Genomic DNA, 17197 nt, shown 5'->3' with positions numbered 1-17197 from the left:
ATCAATTGTAAGGCACTAGCTTTTCTTGAGAAGAGGTGGCAATAAACAAATTGGACTGGTTGCTGTGGGCATTTCTGGTTTTGTCGATGACAAAGAGAAGAATGGGGGAATAACCTTGGGACTGTCCCTGATACAGACAAAATTTCACGCCACTATCGTGGTTAATCTTAGCCTTCTTAGAAACAGGTTGTGTGTCTGAACTCTATCAGAATTATGCTACACTCTAAAGTGGAACAACATGTTAACATAAAATTCCTCACAAAACTTAGAAACCTGCCAGAGAAACTTAGAAACCTGCCAGAGAAACTTAGGTTTTGTTGAAACAAGTTTATGATGATCTGCGTCTCTTGTACACAAGTTTTCAAGTGTGGTAAGAGGTTCAAAGACAGGAGGGAAAACATCGAAGATGATCTGAAATCGGCCTCCCACTTTGAAAACTGAAGACAATGTGGAGAAGATTGTTAGAGAAGATCACTGCCTGAGCATTCGAGCAATTTCAGAACTTGCCTGCATCAATGAGGAAACTGCTTGACAGATTTTGCACGATGACCTGAGCATGACAAAGATTTGTGCTAAAGTGGTGCCAAGAATCCTCACAAATGAGCGAAAGCAACTTGCTCTCTTTAGTGGTAGATACTGAACCCAACCCAATCTAATCTCCCTTTTATATAAGACAAGACTCTCATCTATAATGACATCCCTCTCTGGAATACAAAGAATTTTGAATTTGTTATTGAGATGTTCTAAAATGGTCCAGACTTCCTTAGCTTTGCCTGTGGATGGCTAGCAGGGTCATATCTTGTGTTTCCTGAAAAATTAAGGCATTTCTGTAGCATCAAAAATTGTTTGTAGCTAAGTAAATGGCAAAATATTGGAGTTTCAATTAGAGGATGTTTAGACCAATGCATCTGTAGCTTGGTTTCTTTATATTATTTTGTAACAGTATTATAGTAAAGACGACGTTTTATTTCATCACTATCTATGTCCTTCCAATCAGCAATGTTCTTTTCTCGAACTTATCTATTAGTCTCAGTCACTGAAATACTCATTATCTCATCATCAGTTATTTTACTTACATATTCCATCACATCGGAAGTCATTTTGTATGAAATCTGAAGGCATTCTGGTAAAGGGGATTTTGCAGTCACACATTTTCATACCATTTACAGATGCTGGAAAAACTAACATCACTTGAATCACTTTCTTGATCTGTCATCGCTTCACTAACACTTTCAGTGTGTGAAGTATCACATTTTGACCCACTAAATTCATATCAAACTCTGCATCACTCATCGTAACGAAAAATTGAAGGGAAAAACCAACCAGATGATAATTTTTTTTCACACAGTGCAAGCAAGTGGCAACTGGAACTTCTTCCCCTCTAACCTTGCATGCAGCTGACAGAGAGAGGGCTTCAAGTAGCTGTGAAGCTGACCATAGTAGTATTGTTGTGCTCTGTTGTGGCTACATTTGTAACTAACTAGACAAAATAATTTTCTCAATGATTTAAATTTCTGAACAAAATATTGTCAATATAGAAATGTATTCTCTCTCTTTTAAGTTTTTCTAAAAATTAAAATCCCAAGTATTTCCCAGGCTTTCAAGTGAAGGGTTTAAAATTTTCTTTCATTGCACTGTTCTGTAGTCATAACAAGTTATGTGTCACATAGAAATCACAGGACATCAGTTCTTGTTCAGATAGCAGCAGCTCTCTAAATGTGGGATGTTGTCTTCTTTCTTTTACCTGTTAAATGTTGACAAATAGCAGGCAATTTCCTTTCCAGTGTCTGGAGAATTTCACACAGCCACTCCATACTAATTGATGGTGACAATTTGGCATTAAATCACATGAGAGGATCCAACAGGGTGTAGTGTGTGAATACTGGTACATGCATGCCACATTTTGGAAGAGACCACCCAGTTTTCAGCTAGAGTTAGTCCAGAATTTTGTCAGTGATTTGCCCTCCATTTTGAGTGATTCCACTCAGTGCCAACTGCCTGTTAACATTTAGCTGCACAGCAAACCACCTATCTAAAATGTTTGGGAAGGAACTTTTTAGATATTTTCCTCTCATACTGATTCTATCAGTGATACTTGTAAAATTGTCACTTGTTTTACCTCTATACGCACTTTAATTTCTTGCTTATACATTTTACCCATTCCAAAATTTCCTTGTTTTGTTATGACAACTCTTTACAGTTATTATAATTTTCTATCTGATTTCAAACAATGGAAAATCGAGGATGAACTTTAACAATATTATGAAAAGGAAAGTTGCCACTCACAATAGAGCAGAGATGCTGAGTCAGTGTGCATCACATGCCATGTGTCTGTACCTGTCTGTCTGTCATCCATTTTTGATGAAGGCCTTACAGGTCGAAAGCTTTATTTGTGACAGTCTTTTTGTTGTGCCTACCTGTGACTCAGCATTTCTGCTATATGGGGACTGGCAACTTCCCTTTTCATAATATTGTTTCTCTCTGATTTCATTTATGAGGGTATATGTATTAGCAGTTGGGTACTAATGGTCATGTTATCATTTGCTTCATCCCAAACAAAAAACAAAACAAAACAAAATAAAATAAGAAGCAGCAGGTCACCTAACCCATGTTCTTAGGGTTCAGTTTATAGTTTGGTATGGGTATTTAAAAATATCTATCTGAATATTACTTCTTAGTGGACTACTGTGTGAAGCATGTAATTGATGCACTGAACAAGGAAATTAATATGCTGCTTCTACATGGTCCAGTCACGTTCATGTGACCACCGCCTATATTCAAAGTCAGTGTGAAATAACCACTTGGACTGCAGGTGGCAGCACTAGCAGTGGATAGTATATAAAGCATGTCAGGGGGACACAGGAAACAGTGCAATCATTGTTGTAATGTGGAAATGGAGCAATTTATCTGACATCCAAAAGGGTATTGGCATTCAGGCCAAAGGTGGAAGCATTTCCAAAACAGCTAAGTTAGTAAACTGTTTGCGTGCCACCTTTGTTGAAGTATACTGTGCATGACAATATGACACTATCTAAAACCAGTGCCAAGGTAGCTGTGGTGCACTGTGGGCCATAGATGACAGAGGTGAACATGTGTGGGAGTATATGCAGGTAAAAAAATGTGCAACTGTTGAGCAACTGATCACCCAGATGAACCGAGGGGCTACCAACAGCGTTTCCTCAGTGACTGTTCAGTAAACATTGCTGCATATGGGCCTCTGCAGCAGGCACTGGTTCATGCACCCAGGCCACTGCTGTCCATTGGTAACAAAGGCTAGAATTTGCCTGCCAGTACTGCAGCTGGGCATCTAATGATTGTAAACAGATGGCCTTTTCAGATGAATCATGTTTTATGCTCCATTGGTATGTATGGCATGAAATGTCTGAAAGCAAGCACCCTGCAACACACATCAGAAGGGTTCAGGCCAGAGGAAGGAGAGTTTGTGGCATTCCATGGGTAGTGATGTCATTCTGGGAGGCAAAGTGGATCAATACAGCTATGCATCTATCCTTGGGGACCATGTCCACCCCTATATGCAGTTTATTTATTCCCAAACTGTGGCACCTACCAGCAGGACAGTTCAAAATTTCATCCAGCTCACAGTTATGCGCATGGTTTGAAGAGTACCAGGATGAACTAATCATACCCTTTTTGAAAGCAAACTTCCTGCATTTAAATCTAATCAAGAATCTGTGGGATCATCTCAATCAATCTGTATGTTCCAAGGACTCTCAACCAAGGAGCCTAGTGCAACAGGCCATGGCACTGGAGTCTTCATGACTGCACATCCTTGTTGGTACCTTCTCATACCTAAGTGACTTTCTACCTATTCATTTTGCAGCAGCCCATGCTGCAAAAGGTGATTATTACGCTTTTGACAGGTGGTCACATTAATGTGTTTGGACATTGTACCCGCCTTGTATGGTATCCACTATTCATTTCGATGATAATTTTTACCCATATTGGTCACAGTCAACTCTGGCATGTAGCAGCAGCCAGTGAGGCAACACAGAGGCAGTGTGAACATCATTTACGTGACAATAATCACGAGACTTCATGTAATAATGTACAGACTTGCAGTGCAATAATGTTTCATGTTTTGTGGTTGCATAATACATGTAGAAAAGACAAGTAAACTTTCATATCTCAAAAGTTTTATGCATATTTTCAGGATGTTGTGGATAGTATACCCCAGGCAGTTGACTGCCTAGGACTGTCGGCAACTACCAACAGCCTCCTCAGGAATTTCTTCAGGCCTCAGACAAATGAAAAAGTAAATACTCGCTTCTATCTGTATAACAGGTTTGTATTATAGCACCAGTAGTTACACAGGTTATTATTATTATTCTTTGAAAGTGGAAATGGGACATGACACTAACATTTTCTTTTAACAGAAAAATACCTTACTATTAATAACTGAGAACGAGTTGGACTGTGTAATTTTTTAACTAGTGCACATCAGTAACAGCTATTCTTGAATAAGAGCACATTCTTAAGAAATTGTTTGTTGTTTGAGTTGTTGAGATGTGTTTGTTGTTTGAGTTGTTAAGATGTGAGGCTTGCTTAGAGAGCACAATGCAATAGATTTTTTCGAGTTTACACAAGAATTTACAATAAAGTACCAATTAATTGTTCTCCACAGATAAGTAGGATTTTCAGCCACGTATGTAATAGCTCTTTGGAGCAGGGTGTTTTCCCCGATAGACAGAAATATGCCATTGTAAAACCATTGCACAAAAAGGGGGATACGTCGGATGTCAACAACTACAGCCCAATCTCTCTTCTGAGAGCTCTATCAAAAATTTTTGAGAAAGTAATGTATTCAAGAGTAGCCTCCCATATTTGTAAAAATAAAGTACTAACAAAATGTCAGTTTGGTTTTCAGAAAGGCTTTTCAACAGAAAATGCTATATACGCTTTCACTGATCAAATATTAAATGCTCTGAATAACCGGACATCACCCATTGGTATTTTTTGTGATCTCTCAAAGGCCTTTGATTGTGTAAATCATGGAATTCTTTTAGATAAGCTAAATCATTATGGTTTGAGGGGGGGGCAGTGCACAAATGGTTTAATTCATACTTAAGTGGAAGAATGCAGAAAGTTGAAATAAGTGGTTCATGTAATGTTAAAACAACAGCTGATTCGTCAAACTGGGGGGCTATCAGGTACGGGATCCCACGGGGTTCGGTCTTAGGTCCTTTACTGTTCTTGATATACATTAATGACTTACCATTCCACATTGATGAAGATGCAAAGTTACTTCTTTTTGCTGATGATACAAGTATAGCAATAACATCAAAAACCAAGAACTAAATGATGTAATTGTAAATGATGTTTTTCACAAAATTATTAAGTGGTTCTCAGCAAACGGACTCTCTTTAAATTTTGATAAAACACAGTATATACAGTTCCGTACAGTAAATGGCACAACTCCAGTAATAAATATAGACTTTGAACAGAAGTCTGTAGCTAAGGTAGAATTTTCAAAATTTTTAGGTGTGTCCATTGATGAGAGGTTAAACTGGAAGCAACACGTTGATGGTCTGCTGAAACGTCTGAGTTCAGCTACGCATGCTATTAGGGTTATTGCAAATTTTAGTGATAAGAATCTCAGTAAATTAGCTTACTATGCCTACTTTCATTCCCTGCTTTCGTATGGCATCATATTCTGGGGTAATTCATTGTTGAGTAGAAAAGTATTCATTGCTCAAAAATGTGTAATCAGAATAATTGCTGGTGCCCACCCATGGTCATCCTGCAGACATCTATTTAAGGATCTAGGGATCCTCACAGTAACCCTGCAGTATATATATTCACTTATGAAATTTGTTGTTAATAATCCAACCCAGTTCAAAAGTAACAGTAGTGTGCATAGCTATAACACCAGGAGAAAGGATGATCTTCACTATGCAGGGTTAAATCTGACTTTGGCACAGAAAGGGGTAAATTATGCTGCCACAGAATTCTTTGGTCACCTAGCAAACAGAATCAAAAGCCTGACAGATAGCCAACCAACATTTAAAAATAAATTAAAAGAATTTCTAGATGACAACTCCTTCTACTCATTGGCTGAATTTTTAGATATAAATTAAGGGAGGGGAAAAATCCAACTTAAACATTAGTGTCATGCAATATTTTGTGTACTGTAATATCTTGTACAGACATCTTTTATTAACCTGACACGTTCCACATTATTACGAAGTGTCGTATTCATGATCTATGGAACAAGTATTAATCTAATCTTTAACAAGTAGATTAACTAGTTATCATAAGTCTAGGTTAGGTATCATTGGCTATTTACAAATGTAGAATAAATACAGCCAGATAGTCTACTTATTGGCAAAAGTATGCAGTGATAGGCACACACAAAAAATGAAACACGTGGAAATCCATTTTTAGTGAAGCAATTTGTTGTGAAGGAAGGAAGGAAGGAAGGTGGTGGTGGTGGTGGTTTAGGCTTTAACATCCCAAAGAAAAATGTAGGATACAGAGACAGTGGGCCTTTGGGCCTTTTTAAAGAACTTTAAACGGAAGTTGTAATCACAGACCAAGGAAGACACTACATAACATAAAAATTTCTAACAAATTAAATTTGTTTCCTTGACTGGGATGTGCTTTTCATGGACAACACACTGTCAGTTGACTATTTGTACTCACTTCATGGGCTGACTCAAAGCTTCACCTTGTCACATGTTTCCCTTCATACCTTCCAAGTGCATCAATGCATGATTTGCAAACTAGCAGTAAAATACCTGTAGAAAATGCTGCATTACAATCAGAAGAGTCTGAAGTGATGGAAGGGAATAGCAAAGTTACAGAACAGGAAGGAAAAAATTAGGAAAAGATAAAAAATTAAAGCAAAATAGAAAAATAGTGGAGGGTAGCCCTAAAATTAATGGCTCTGATAGGAACTACAAACAGTATGAGAATTTGAAAGAAGAAGAAGAAGAAGAAGAATAAGCTATGAGAAAAATCCTAGTATTCATAAATACATAATTAATATTCATAACTTAAAATAGATTGTAAAAGTAGTAATTCAGGAGGTGGAGCAGAAAATGTACTGCCAAAAGACTGATAGTTAAAATGCTGGCTTTCCTTATGTACACTTTCATCTCATTGGATCTTGTATATTACCAACATAATCATTGGAGAATTGAAGGTTACTTGTTCACTCAAAACGGAGTTTTTATCATTGTGATCTCAGAAGGCATAATGTCCACAACTGAGGAGCACAAACTTTGCTTTACACATTTACCCCCCACCCCCTGCAGGTCCGGGGGTTAGCATAGGCCCGAGGTATTCCTGCCTGTCATAAGAGATGACTAAAAGGAGACTCACACTTTTCTGCCCTACAAGTTCAGGTCCCATTTTATGGTTTGACCTGCCACTTTCCAAATTCTACAGAAGTGCAGGCCATATGGGGAAGGATGCCTTACATGGTGCAGCACTTATCCATAGTGCTATTAGATTAGATCTCCTGAACCTCTTCTCGACATTGCTTTGCATCTCCACCTGCAATTCCACTATTTGGGCGAGCACACTTTCCGGAGTATGTCATCTTCTTTGGTTGCCTCCTGTCCTCTTTCGCCCCCATGATATTACTGGATTTCTTTGTATCCAATATCCAGCGTGGTACCTGGTCCATGATGGTGAGGCCGTCATGTACCCATTTGGTGATAGCCCCCTGACAACACACGGCTCGCACTGCTAATGCCTGAGCTGTGAAATCCCCATGTCTGCCAAGGAGTAGATGCCTGTCTTCTTGCGACTTCAGGACTCCCGGCAATGGCCGTCATGCCGGTTGGCCTTTGCTGTGGCTGGGTGGTGCCCGTGGGGAGAGTCCCTGATCATAGTAGGTGGCATCAGGGTGGATGACCCATGATGAAGCTGACTGTCATCTTTTGCTGGAGACCGAATGTCCCCTGCAGTCTCTAAGAAAAGAAGCATTGATTTCAATGCTGACAGGTATGACCCTAAATCATTTCCCTCCCTAACTACACCTTGGGAGGAACGTAGGGCTTCAGAGCGACAGGATCCATATTCGCCATGTTACTTAGTGTGCAGTAGGTCTGATGGGTAATCCTTTCTGGAAACAAAACCTCTCCTGTTTGTTGGCACCTGGAGGACAAGTTTGGGGAAGTGACATCGCTGTCCAAAATGCGCAATGGGTAAGTTTTGATTCATCCCCAACCCAGTCCCAGGCATTACTCACATGTGACAAGCTGGGTAATATTCCTGTTTTGGTCACTCCCCACAAAAGCCTCAATATGGTCCAGGGAATTATTTTTCATTGCGACCTCTTGTTACAGTCCGATGACAAGCTATGTACCAATTTAGAATGGCTTGGTGTTCATTTCGTCCAGCGCATTTACAGGGACCCAAAGACTATAGGGCTGCCACCAGTGCCTTCATTTGGCCTTTTATGGTGATTCATTACCTGAAAAGGTCAAGGTGATGGTGTGCCGATGTGACATCAAACCCTATGTCCTTCCCCCTATGCGGTGCTTTAAGTCCGGGAAATTCAGGCACATGTCCTCCCGGTGCCCTTCCAGTGGCATATGTAGATACTGCACATGTTTGCTGCATCTGAATACTCAATGTGCACCTCCTCCGACCTGTGTGAACTGTGGACAGCATCACTCCCCCTGCTCGCCGGACTGCCCATACTCCAAAAGCAGCGAAAAATTATGGAGTACAAGACCCTGGACAGGCTGTCTTACTGCGAGGCTAAACTCAAGTATGAAAGACAACCCTGTTCCCATGCTATCTTCTTATGCTGCCATCATGACGGCATTGCCATCGATGACGCTGTTACGCTCATCATCTAAGTTTGCTCTAGTGCACCCTCAGGGCCACTCATCTTCCTCCCCCCTCCAATTGACTGGTGGAACATCTTTCTTTGTTGCTCCCAAAGCTTCAACTTTAGGAGCATTGTCCCCCAAAATGCCGGGGACATCTGTCCCCTTCCCCCACTTGGAGAAGTAACAGCCTCCTCCAGCTCCTCTTACGTGGAAGGGGTCCCTTGGGAATAACCTTCCATGGTCTAACCCCCACCCCCCCTCCCCCCCGTTATCCAGTTGACACCAGCTAGTGGTTGAAAGAGCCACTGACTACCACTTCCAAGAAGCCCTCCCAGACAGCCCCTAAGGAGCAGCGAGAGGGCAAAACTTCAAAAAAGTAGTCCACTAAGAAATGGGAGCCTCCAGAGCCCCCTACTCCAGCACTGCCCAACGGCTCTGCATCAAAGGACAAGGTGGAGATTCTGGCATCCCCTGCAGACCTAGATCTCGCTGATGCCTAAGATGCAATGGTATTGGATGCCAACAATCAACCAGTGGTGACAGGTGATGGTGAGGCCTAATTTGCCTTCTTGGTCACTCCATGCCACCCCAGATGACAGAAAGCCTCATTCTCCAGTGGGACTGCAATGGTTTTTTCTCCCACCTGGCTGAGTTACGTCAAATTTCAAGCATTACACCTGCTTTTTACATTGTCATTCAAGAGATATGGTTTCCTGCAATGCAGACCCCCCACCCTTCGTGGCTATTGGGGATACCACAAAAACTGTCCTGCCTGTGGCAGACTGTGAGGTTGAGTATGTATTTTCTTCCTTACCTCTGTCTGTAGCGAACCTGTGCCCCTTCAAACACCTTTAGAGGCTGTGGCTGTCAGGGTGAGGACAATACAGGAAATTACCATCTGTAACGTCTATCTCCTTCCAGATGGTGAAGCACCACCCCATGTTTTGGCTGCACTCATTTCACAATTCCCCTCACTTTTTCTCCTTCTGGGTGATTTTAACACCCATAACCCTTTTTGGGGTGGAGCCTAGGTTAATAGCCATGGCAAAGATGTTGAGAACCTACTAACTCACCTCGACCTTTGCCTCCTAAATACAGGTGCCCCCACACACGTCAGTGTGGCACATGGCATACATTTGGCCATTGATCTCTTGGTTTGCAGACCTGGCCTTCTCCCATCTATCCACTGGAGAGCACATGACAAGTTGTATGGTAGTGATCACTTCCCCATCTTCCTGTCACTACCCTGGCCTGATAACCATGGCCACCTACCCAGATGGGTTGGCAGACTGTGAAGCCTTCACCTCTGCTGTCACCACTGAATCTCCCCCACATGGTGCCAGCAATGTGGTGGTTGAACAGGCCACTACAATGATCATTTCTGCAATGGAAAACACGATTTCTTTTTTCTTAGGTGTCTCCAGTGAAAGACAGTACCGTGGCGGTTGCCGGGTATTGCTAAGGCCATTAAAGAGTGTAGGCGGGCTCTAAAGAAACATAAGCGGCACCCTTCCCTGGAGCACCTAATAGCTTTTAAATGGCTACATTCCCACGTTTGCCAGCTTATAAAAAGACAGAAACAGGAGTGTCGGGAGAGCTGCATGTCGACCATTAGGTGACATAAAATCACCTTCCCAAGTCTGGATGAAGATCAGCCGTATTTTGGGTACCAGACACCAACAGGCATCCCTGGCGTTAACATCAATGGTGTGTTATCTACTGATGCAAATGTGATTTCCGACCACTTTGCTGAGCACTATGCTCAAACTTCTGCATCAGAGAATCACACCCCAGCCTTTTGCATCCTCAAATGGCGGATGGAAGGGAAAGTCCTCTCATTCACTACAGACCACAGTGAACCCTATAAAGACCCATATACTGAGTGGGAGCTCCTCAGCGCCCTTGCACAGTGCCCTGACACAGCTCCTGGGCTGGATCGGATCCACAGTCAGATGATTAAACATCTCTTGTCCGACTACAAGCAACATCTCCTTGTCATCTTCAACCGGATCTGGTGTGATGGCATCCTTCAACTGCAATGGCGGGAGAGCACCATCATTCCGGTGTTCAAACCCGGTAAAAATTCGCTTGATGTGGATAGCTATTGGCCCATTAGCCTCACAAACATTCTTTGTAACCTGCTGGCTCCCCTGTGAGTCCTCGTGTTAGAATAGGCCAAAAGTATTCCTGCCAGTCGTAAGATGCTACTAAATGGAGTCTCTCATGTTTCAGCCATTGTGATGGTCCACTGTAGGGTTTGACCTCCATTTTTCAAAATTTTCCCAAAGAGCGAGCCAATTGGGGAAGAGCACCTTACATGGTGCATAGTGTCCATCATGTGCTGAGACCTCTCGCATCTTTCGTTGACGTGGATCTGCATTTTTGCTCATTCTCCAGCTGTTGGGTGAGGTCATCCTTCTGGGTGCGTTTTCTTCCATCCTCTGTGCAGTATTGCTTTCTGCACTGTCGACGATAATGGATATCTTAGCAGCACGGTAGCCAGTCTGTTGTGGTGGGACTGCCATGTACGCTGTTGGTTGTAGCCCCCTGGCCACACAGGGATCGCTCTGCTGATGCCTGTGCCGTTAACTCCCCACATACGCCAAGGGGTAGATGCCTGTCACCCTGGGGAATGAGGACTCCCAATAATGACCATCCTGTCAGGTGGCCTTTGCTGCGGCTGGGTGGCACTTGTGGGGAAGGCCCCTGGTCGGAGTGGGTGTCATCAGGGTGGATGACACGTCATGAAGCATAGTATGTCATTTCTTGTTGGTGGTCTAACACCAACAGTCTCTAAGTGGTCAATGTCTAACTTCAGTTCTAAGAAATATGACCCCAAATCATGTAGAACTTCCCCCCCAGCCTTTCACACCCTCAAACAGCGGATGGAAAGGAAAGTCTTCTCGTTCACTACATGCCACAGTGAACTCTATAACGTCCCCTTCGTAGAGTGGGAGCTTCTCAGCATCATGGAACGTTGCCCTAACATGGCTCCTGGGCTGGATTGGATCCACAATCAGATGACTAAAAATCTCTCGTCTGACTACAAGCAACATCTCGTCGTCATCATCAGCCGGATCTGGTGTGATGGTGTCTTTCCATCACAATGGCAGGAGAGCACCATCATTCCGGTGCTAAAACCCAGTAGATATCCGCTTGATATGGATAGCTATTGGCCCATTAGCCTCACCAATGTTCTCTGTAAGCTGCTGGAACATATGGTGTGTCAGCAGTTGGGTTAGGTCCTGGAGTCACGTGGCCTACTACCTCGATGTCAGGGCGGCTTCTGCCAGGGTCGCTGTACCACCGATAATCTTGTGTCCCTTGAGTCTGCCATCAGAACAGCCTTTTCCAAATGCCAACATCTGGTATCCGTCTTTTTTGACTTACTTAAAGCAAATGACATGACCTGGCAACATCATATCCTTGCCACATTGTATGAGTGGTGTCTCCGAGGCCTGCTTCTGATTTTTATCCAAAACATCCTGTTGCTCTGTATTTTTCATATCTAAGTTGGTGCCTCTCATAGTTCTCCCCATATTCAGGAGAATGGCGTTCTGCAGGGCTCCGTATTGAGTGTATCTCTATTTTTAGTGGCCATTAACAGTCTAGCAGCAGCTGTAGGGGTGTTGGTCTCCCCTTCTCTGTATGTGGATGACTTCTGCATTTTGTAATGCTCCTCCAGTACTGTTGTTGCTGAGTGGCACCTACAGGGAGCCATTCACAAGGTGAAGTCATGGGCTCTAGCCCATGGCTTCCAGTTTTCAGCCGCGAAGTTGTGTGTCACGCACTTCTGTCAGTCGTATTATTCATCCGGAACCAGAACTTTATCTTAATGACAATCCAGTCACTGTAGTGGAGACATACCGATTCTTAGGACTGGTTTTCGGTGCCCAATTGACTTGGCTACCTCACCTTTGTCAGCTTAAGCAGAAGTGCTGGCAGCATCTCAGTGCCCTCTGCTGCCTGACCAACACCAACTGGGGTGCAGATCGCTCTGCACTGCTGCAGCTCTACAGAGGCCTTGTTCAATACTGCTTTTACTATAGGAGTCTGGTTTATGGTTCGGCGGCACCCTCAGCATCGCCTAGCGATGGGGACTTTTAGAAAGAGTCTGGTGACCATTGTCCCGGTGGAGGTCTGAGTGACTCCATTGCAGATCCGATGTGCACAACTGCTTGCCAGTTAAGTTGCACAAATTCGTAGTTCACCTGAGAATCCAAATTATCGTATCCTTGTCCCACCCACAGCAGTTCATCTCCTGCATCGGCAGCCCAGGTCAGGGCTCATGATAGCAGTTCGCGTGGAATCCCTTCTCTCCGAACTGGAATCCTTCCCTTTACCACCTCTACTTGAAGTCCATTCACGTACATCTCTATGGTCTACACCTTGGCCAAAGCTTCATCTGGACCTTTTGCACGGCCCTAAGGACTCCGTTAACCCCACCACTCTCTGCTGTCACTTCATCTCGATTCTTGACGTGTTCTGGGGCTCTGAAGTTGTTTACACCAATGGCTTGATGGCTGATGGTAATGTTGGCTTCACCTATGTTCACAGAGACCATATTGAATAGCATCCCTTGCCCACTGGCTCCAGTGTATCTACTGCAGAGCTTGAGGCCATATCTCATGCACGTCAGTATATCCGTTTCTGTTCTGGTGAGTCATTTCTTCTCTGTTTTGACTCCCTGAGTAGCTTACAAGCTATCGACCAGTGCTACCCTCACCATCCTTTGGTAGCAAACATCCAGGAGTTTGTCTCTGCCCTGGAATGGTCCAGTTGCTCAGTGGTGTTTGTGTAGTCCCCAGGACATGTTGGAATCCCAGGCAACAAATGTGCTGACAGGCTGGCCAAACAGGCTACACGGAAACTGCTCCTGGATGTGGGCATCTCTGAAACTGACCTGTGTTCATCTTATGCCACAAGGTTTTTCGGCTTTGGGAGACAGAGTGGCATAACAATATGCACAACAAGACTGTGAATGTGTGGAAGTTTTCCCTGTGGGCTTCTCGCAGTGAATCAGTTGTCCTTTGTTGGCTCCACATTGGCCATATTTGGCTCACACATGGTTACCTCCTCCATCACGAGGGCCCACCTCAGTGTCGCTGTGGCTCCCAAATGACATTTGTCCACCTCTTGCTGGACTGCCCACTTTCTGCCACTTTGAGGTGGACTTATAACTTTCCCAGCACCCTACCTTTGGTGTTGGGTAATAATGCCTAAACAACAGCTTTAGTTTTACATTTTGGTCATGAGGGTGGGTTTTATCATTTGATCTGAGTTTTAGCGCATGTCCTTTGTCCCTCTATGTCCTCCACCCTTGGACTTTTAGGGTGGAGATTTTAATGTGTTGCAGAGTGGCTGGATTCTCCTTTTTTATTCACATGGTCAGCCAGCCAAGGTAATATGCTTTCTTGTTTTTAATCTCTTCTCCCTGTTTCTTGTGTATCTCTGTGGTTTTCTAGTCCTGTTTTGTCCATTGTAGTGTTTGTTGTCCTTCTGTCATTCTTCTAGGTCCTCCTTTCTCCTGTTATTGTGCCATAAGTCTTCTTTGTTTTCTTCTTTCCCTCGAGTAATTGTTCTACTGGAAACAAGGGACCAATGATCTCACAGTTTGGTCCCTTTCTCCCCCTTTTAAACCAAAAAACTAACCAGCCAACCTGGTGTTCATCTTTTCCTTTCATGTGTTCATTATGCCTTGTCTTTTGGGGTGGACATTTTGGTGTGTTGCAGAGTGGCTGGTTCATCTTGTGATCAGCCAGCCCAGACCTTCTGTGCTTTTAATACCTTTTTTACTTTTACCATTTTTCGCTCGTTCCATTTGTTTTATTTTTAGGTGTGCTTCTGCATTCTTTTTCAACCTTTTACTTTCCCAAACATACTTTGTATGTTGTTTTACCCTGAGCCTTTTTTGCGTCAGGAAAAAGGGATTGATGACTGTGTACTTTGGTCCATTCATACCTCAAACCAACCAAGCAACACAATTACCTGTCAAGTCTAAGCAAGTCGAAATAGATTTTTTTCAAAATAGATTTTTCATTCAATTGTAGTGAAGCATGGAAGTGATGGAACAGCTCAAAATCAACAGAGGAGTGCTCCCCTTGTTATGCTATGCTTCGTCCAGTATGTGTGAACTTCATACTCCACCAGAACATGTCTGTATTGTCATTACTTCTAATCAGATTAACTTCCCCCATTGTTTTTCCCCACAAAACCAAAGCTTTCTTGAATCAGTTTTCTCAGATATAGACAATAAAACTTAGAATTCTAGAGTTGTTCTTTTCCAATGTCATCGTTAAATAGACTTGACTTCATCAAAGAGCCTTTTGCAGAATAACTGATGTTAGAAAACAGCTGATATTAAGATTTTTCATGACCCTCCCCCCCCCCCCCCCCCCCCCCCCAATCCATTTGTACCCTACCAGTTAGTTTAAATTGTGCGGCACAGGTACTATTTGAATTGTGCTAGATTTTAAACTCTAACAACCTCTAGGTTGCTGGTACAAATTGTTGGAAACAGAGACAGTTTATATTAATAACACCTAATAGCATAATGGGATTCATTTGTATTTCTGAATATGTTCCTATATTTGTTGCATCTTATTTCTGTTCTTCACCTGTGGGGTTACGCTGCTCCTTTGCAACTCCTAATGTTCTTCACCACCTTAATTTATTTTATTACAGAGTTTATATTATTTTTAATGTTTACTGCATTTCTTTTCCTTTTTAGTGTACATTTTTGGGTGAACTTGTTGATTGGTGTGATATGTCCTAAATCTGATCTTATCATAAGAGATGATGAAAACCTGTCATCATGGCTTAATACAGTACTGAATTATAATATTGCGAACTATCAGTTTAGTTAAGAACTTGCAATGAATATATGGGCATCACAAACTTTATTAATTTTACTGCTGTTACACACTTTTGTGCATATTCTGGATTGTTTCATACTGTCCAATCATTTTAATTCAATTAGTGAAAATAAAATTAAAGCCATAAATCATGTGAATGATAAAGTTTGTTATGTACCTGAGAATAACTGTAAAAATGAATGTTGGATTGTAATTTATGAAATGTTTCAGTCCTCCATTCCAACTGTGCTAGAAAAAAATGAAAGATAATGACTCAGTATGGCTTGCACAAGACTGAATAAAAAATGGTAAAATTCTGGAAAGGGGTTTATTTCACTTTTTGATTAATAATGTGGTGGTGGTAGTAAGGGTGGTGGAGGTAGTGGCGACATGAGGAGGAGGAGGAGGAGGAGGAGGAGGACACGTAGAGGAAATAAGCCAACTAGAAACTAAAGTGCAACAAATGCACAGGAGCAACTTAAAAGCTGTAAAGCACTCACCACAAATTATATTTTTAATTATTGCTGTCTCACTGAGCAGAGGCGGCACTGACTCATAGATACACATATAAACAAGGTTGACAATGTTGCTAGCTTTTGTACAAATCCTTCTGTACTTACACGTGCACTGCTACATTGAACCAGTGGATTACATGGTATTATTACTGCAGCTCAAGTGGGTAATAGAGAGGATGAAGAAATAAAGGACACACAGAATGGGAGGGTGGGTTGGGAAAGGGTGGCTGACCAATTGGGAGGGGTTGGTAGGGGGAGGGGGAGGGGGAAGAAGTAGATGTACTGTACGGGGAGATGGTACTAGGGAGCTCATTCTGGCTGCAGGCAAGTGGAGTTGCGTGTGGCATCCAGTGACACAAGGAACTGGACTGGGAGAACAGAAGGGGGAGAGAAGGCTGGAGAGGTAGATATGAGTGAGTGTAGTATGAATGAAGTTAAGTTCATGGGACAGAGGTGGAGGTGGGGCAGGGTCTATGGAGATCAGTACTAGGAGGATTAAGGGATGTATTTCAGAGAGGCACATATTTGGGGAGAGGGGGGAGGGGAAGGGGAAGAGGGATGTCATTAGTGATGCAGTACCGAACTAAAAAGATCATATTGAGCTCAACAATATATTTTGACACTTGGTAGTCAGTTTTGCTCTTGGCTGCAAACTGATATCAAGATGTGAGTGAGTTTGAACGTGGTGTTATAGTTGGCGCACGAACGATGGGACGTAGTATCTCTGAAGTAGTGGTGAGGTGGGGATTTTCCAATATGACCATTTCATGAGCATACCGTGGATATCAGGAATCATGTAAAGCATCAAATCTCAGACATTGCTGTTGCCAGAAAAGTATCCTGCAAGTATGGGACCAATGAAGACTGAAGAGAATCGTTCAACGTGACAGAAGTGCAACCCTTCTGCAAATTGCTGCAGATTTCAGTACTGGGCTATCAACAAGTGTCAGCATGCATGCAGACCATCATTGATATGGGCTTTCAGAGCCAAAGGCCCATTCGTGTACCCTTGATGACTGAATGA

The 17197-nt window shown here is 42.7% G+C and overlaps 1 protein-coding gene across 1 annotated transcript in view; it reads left to right on the top strand.

Moving 5' to 3' along the window:
* LOC124594744 (pancreatic triacylglycerol lipase-like) overlaps positions 1 to 17197 on the top strand; it is a 162360-nt gene that overhangs the window by 69618 nt on the left and 75545 nt on the right. The window contains exon 4 of the mRNA XM_047133121.1: positions 4172 to 4302. Coding sequence (XP_046989077.1) covers positions 4172 to 4302 — 131 coding nt within the window. The remainder of the gene's footprint in view (positions 1 to 4171; positions 4303 to 17197) is intronic.

This window comes from Schistocerca americana, chromosome 2, assembly GCF_021461395.2.
Source record: "Schistocerca americana isolate TAMUIC-IGC-003095 chromosome 2, iqSchAmer2.1, whole genome shotgun sequence".
NCBI classification, from domain to species: domain Eukaryota; kingdom Metazoa; phylum Arthropoda; class Insecta; order Orthoptera; family Acrididae; genus Schistocerca; species Schistocerca americana.
Note: the sequence above shows the minus strand (reverse complement) of the source record. Positions and strands in the feature narration are given on the sequence as shown.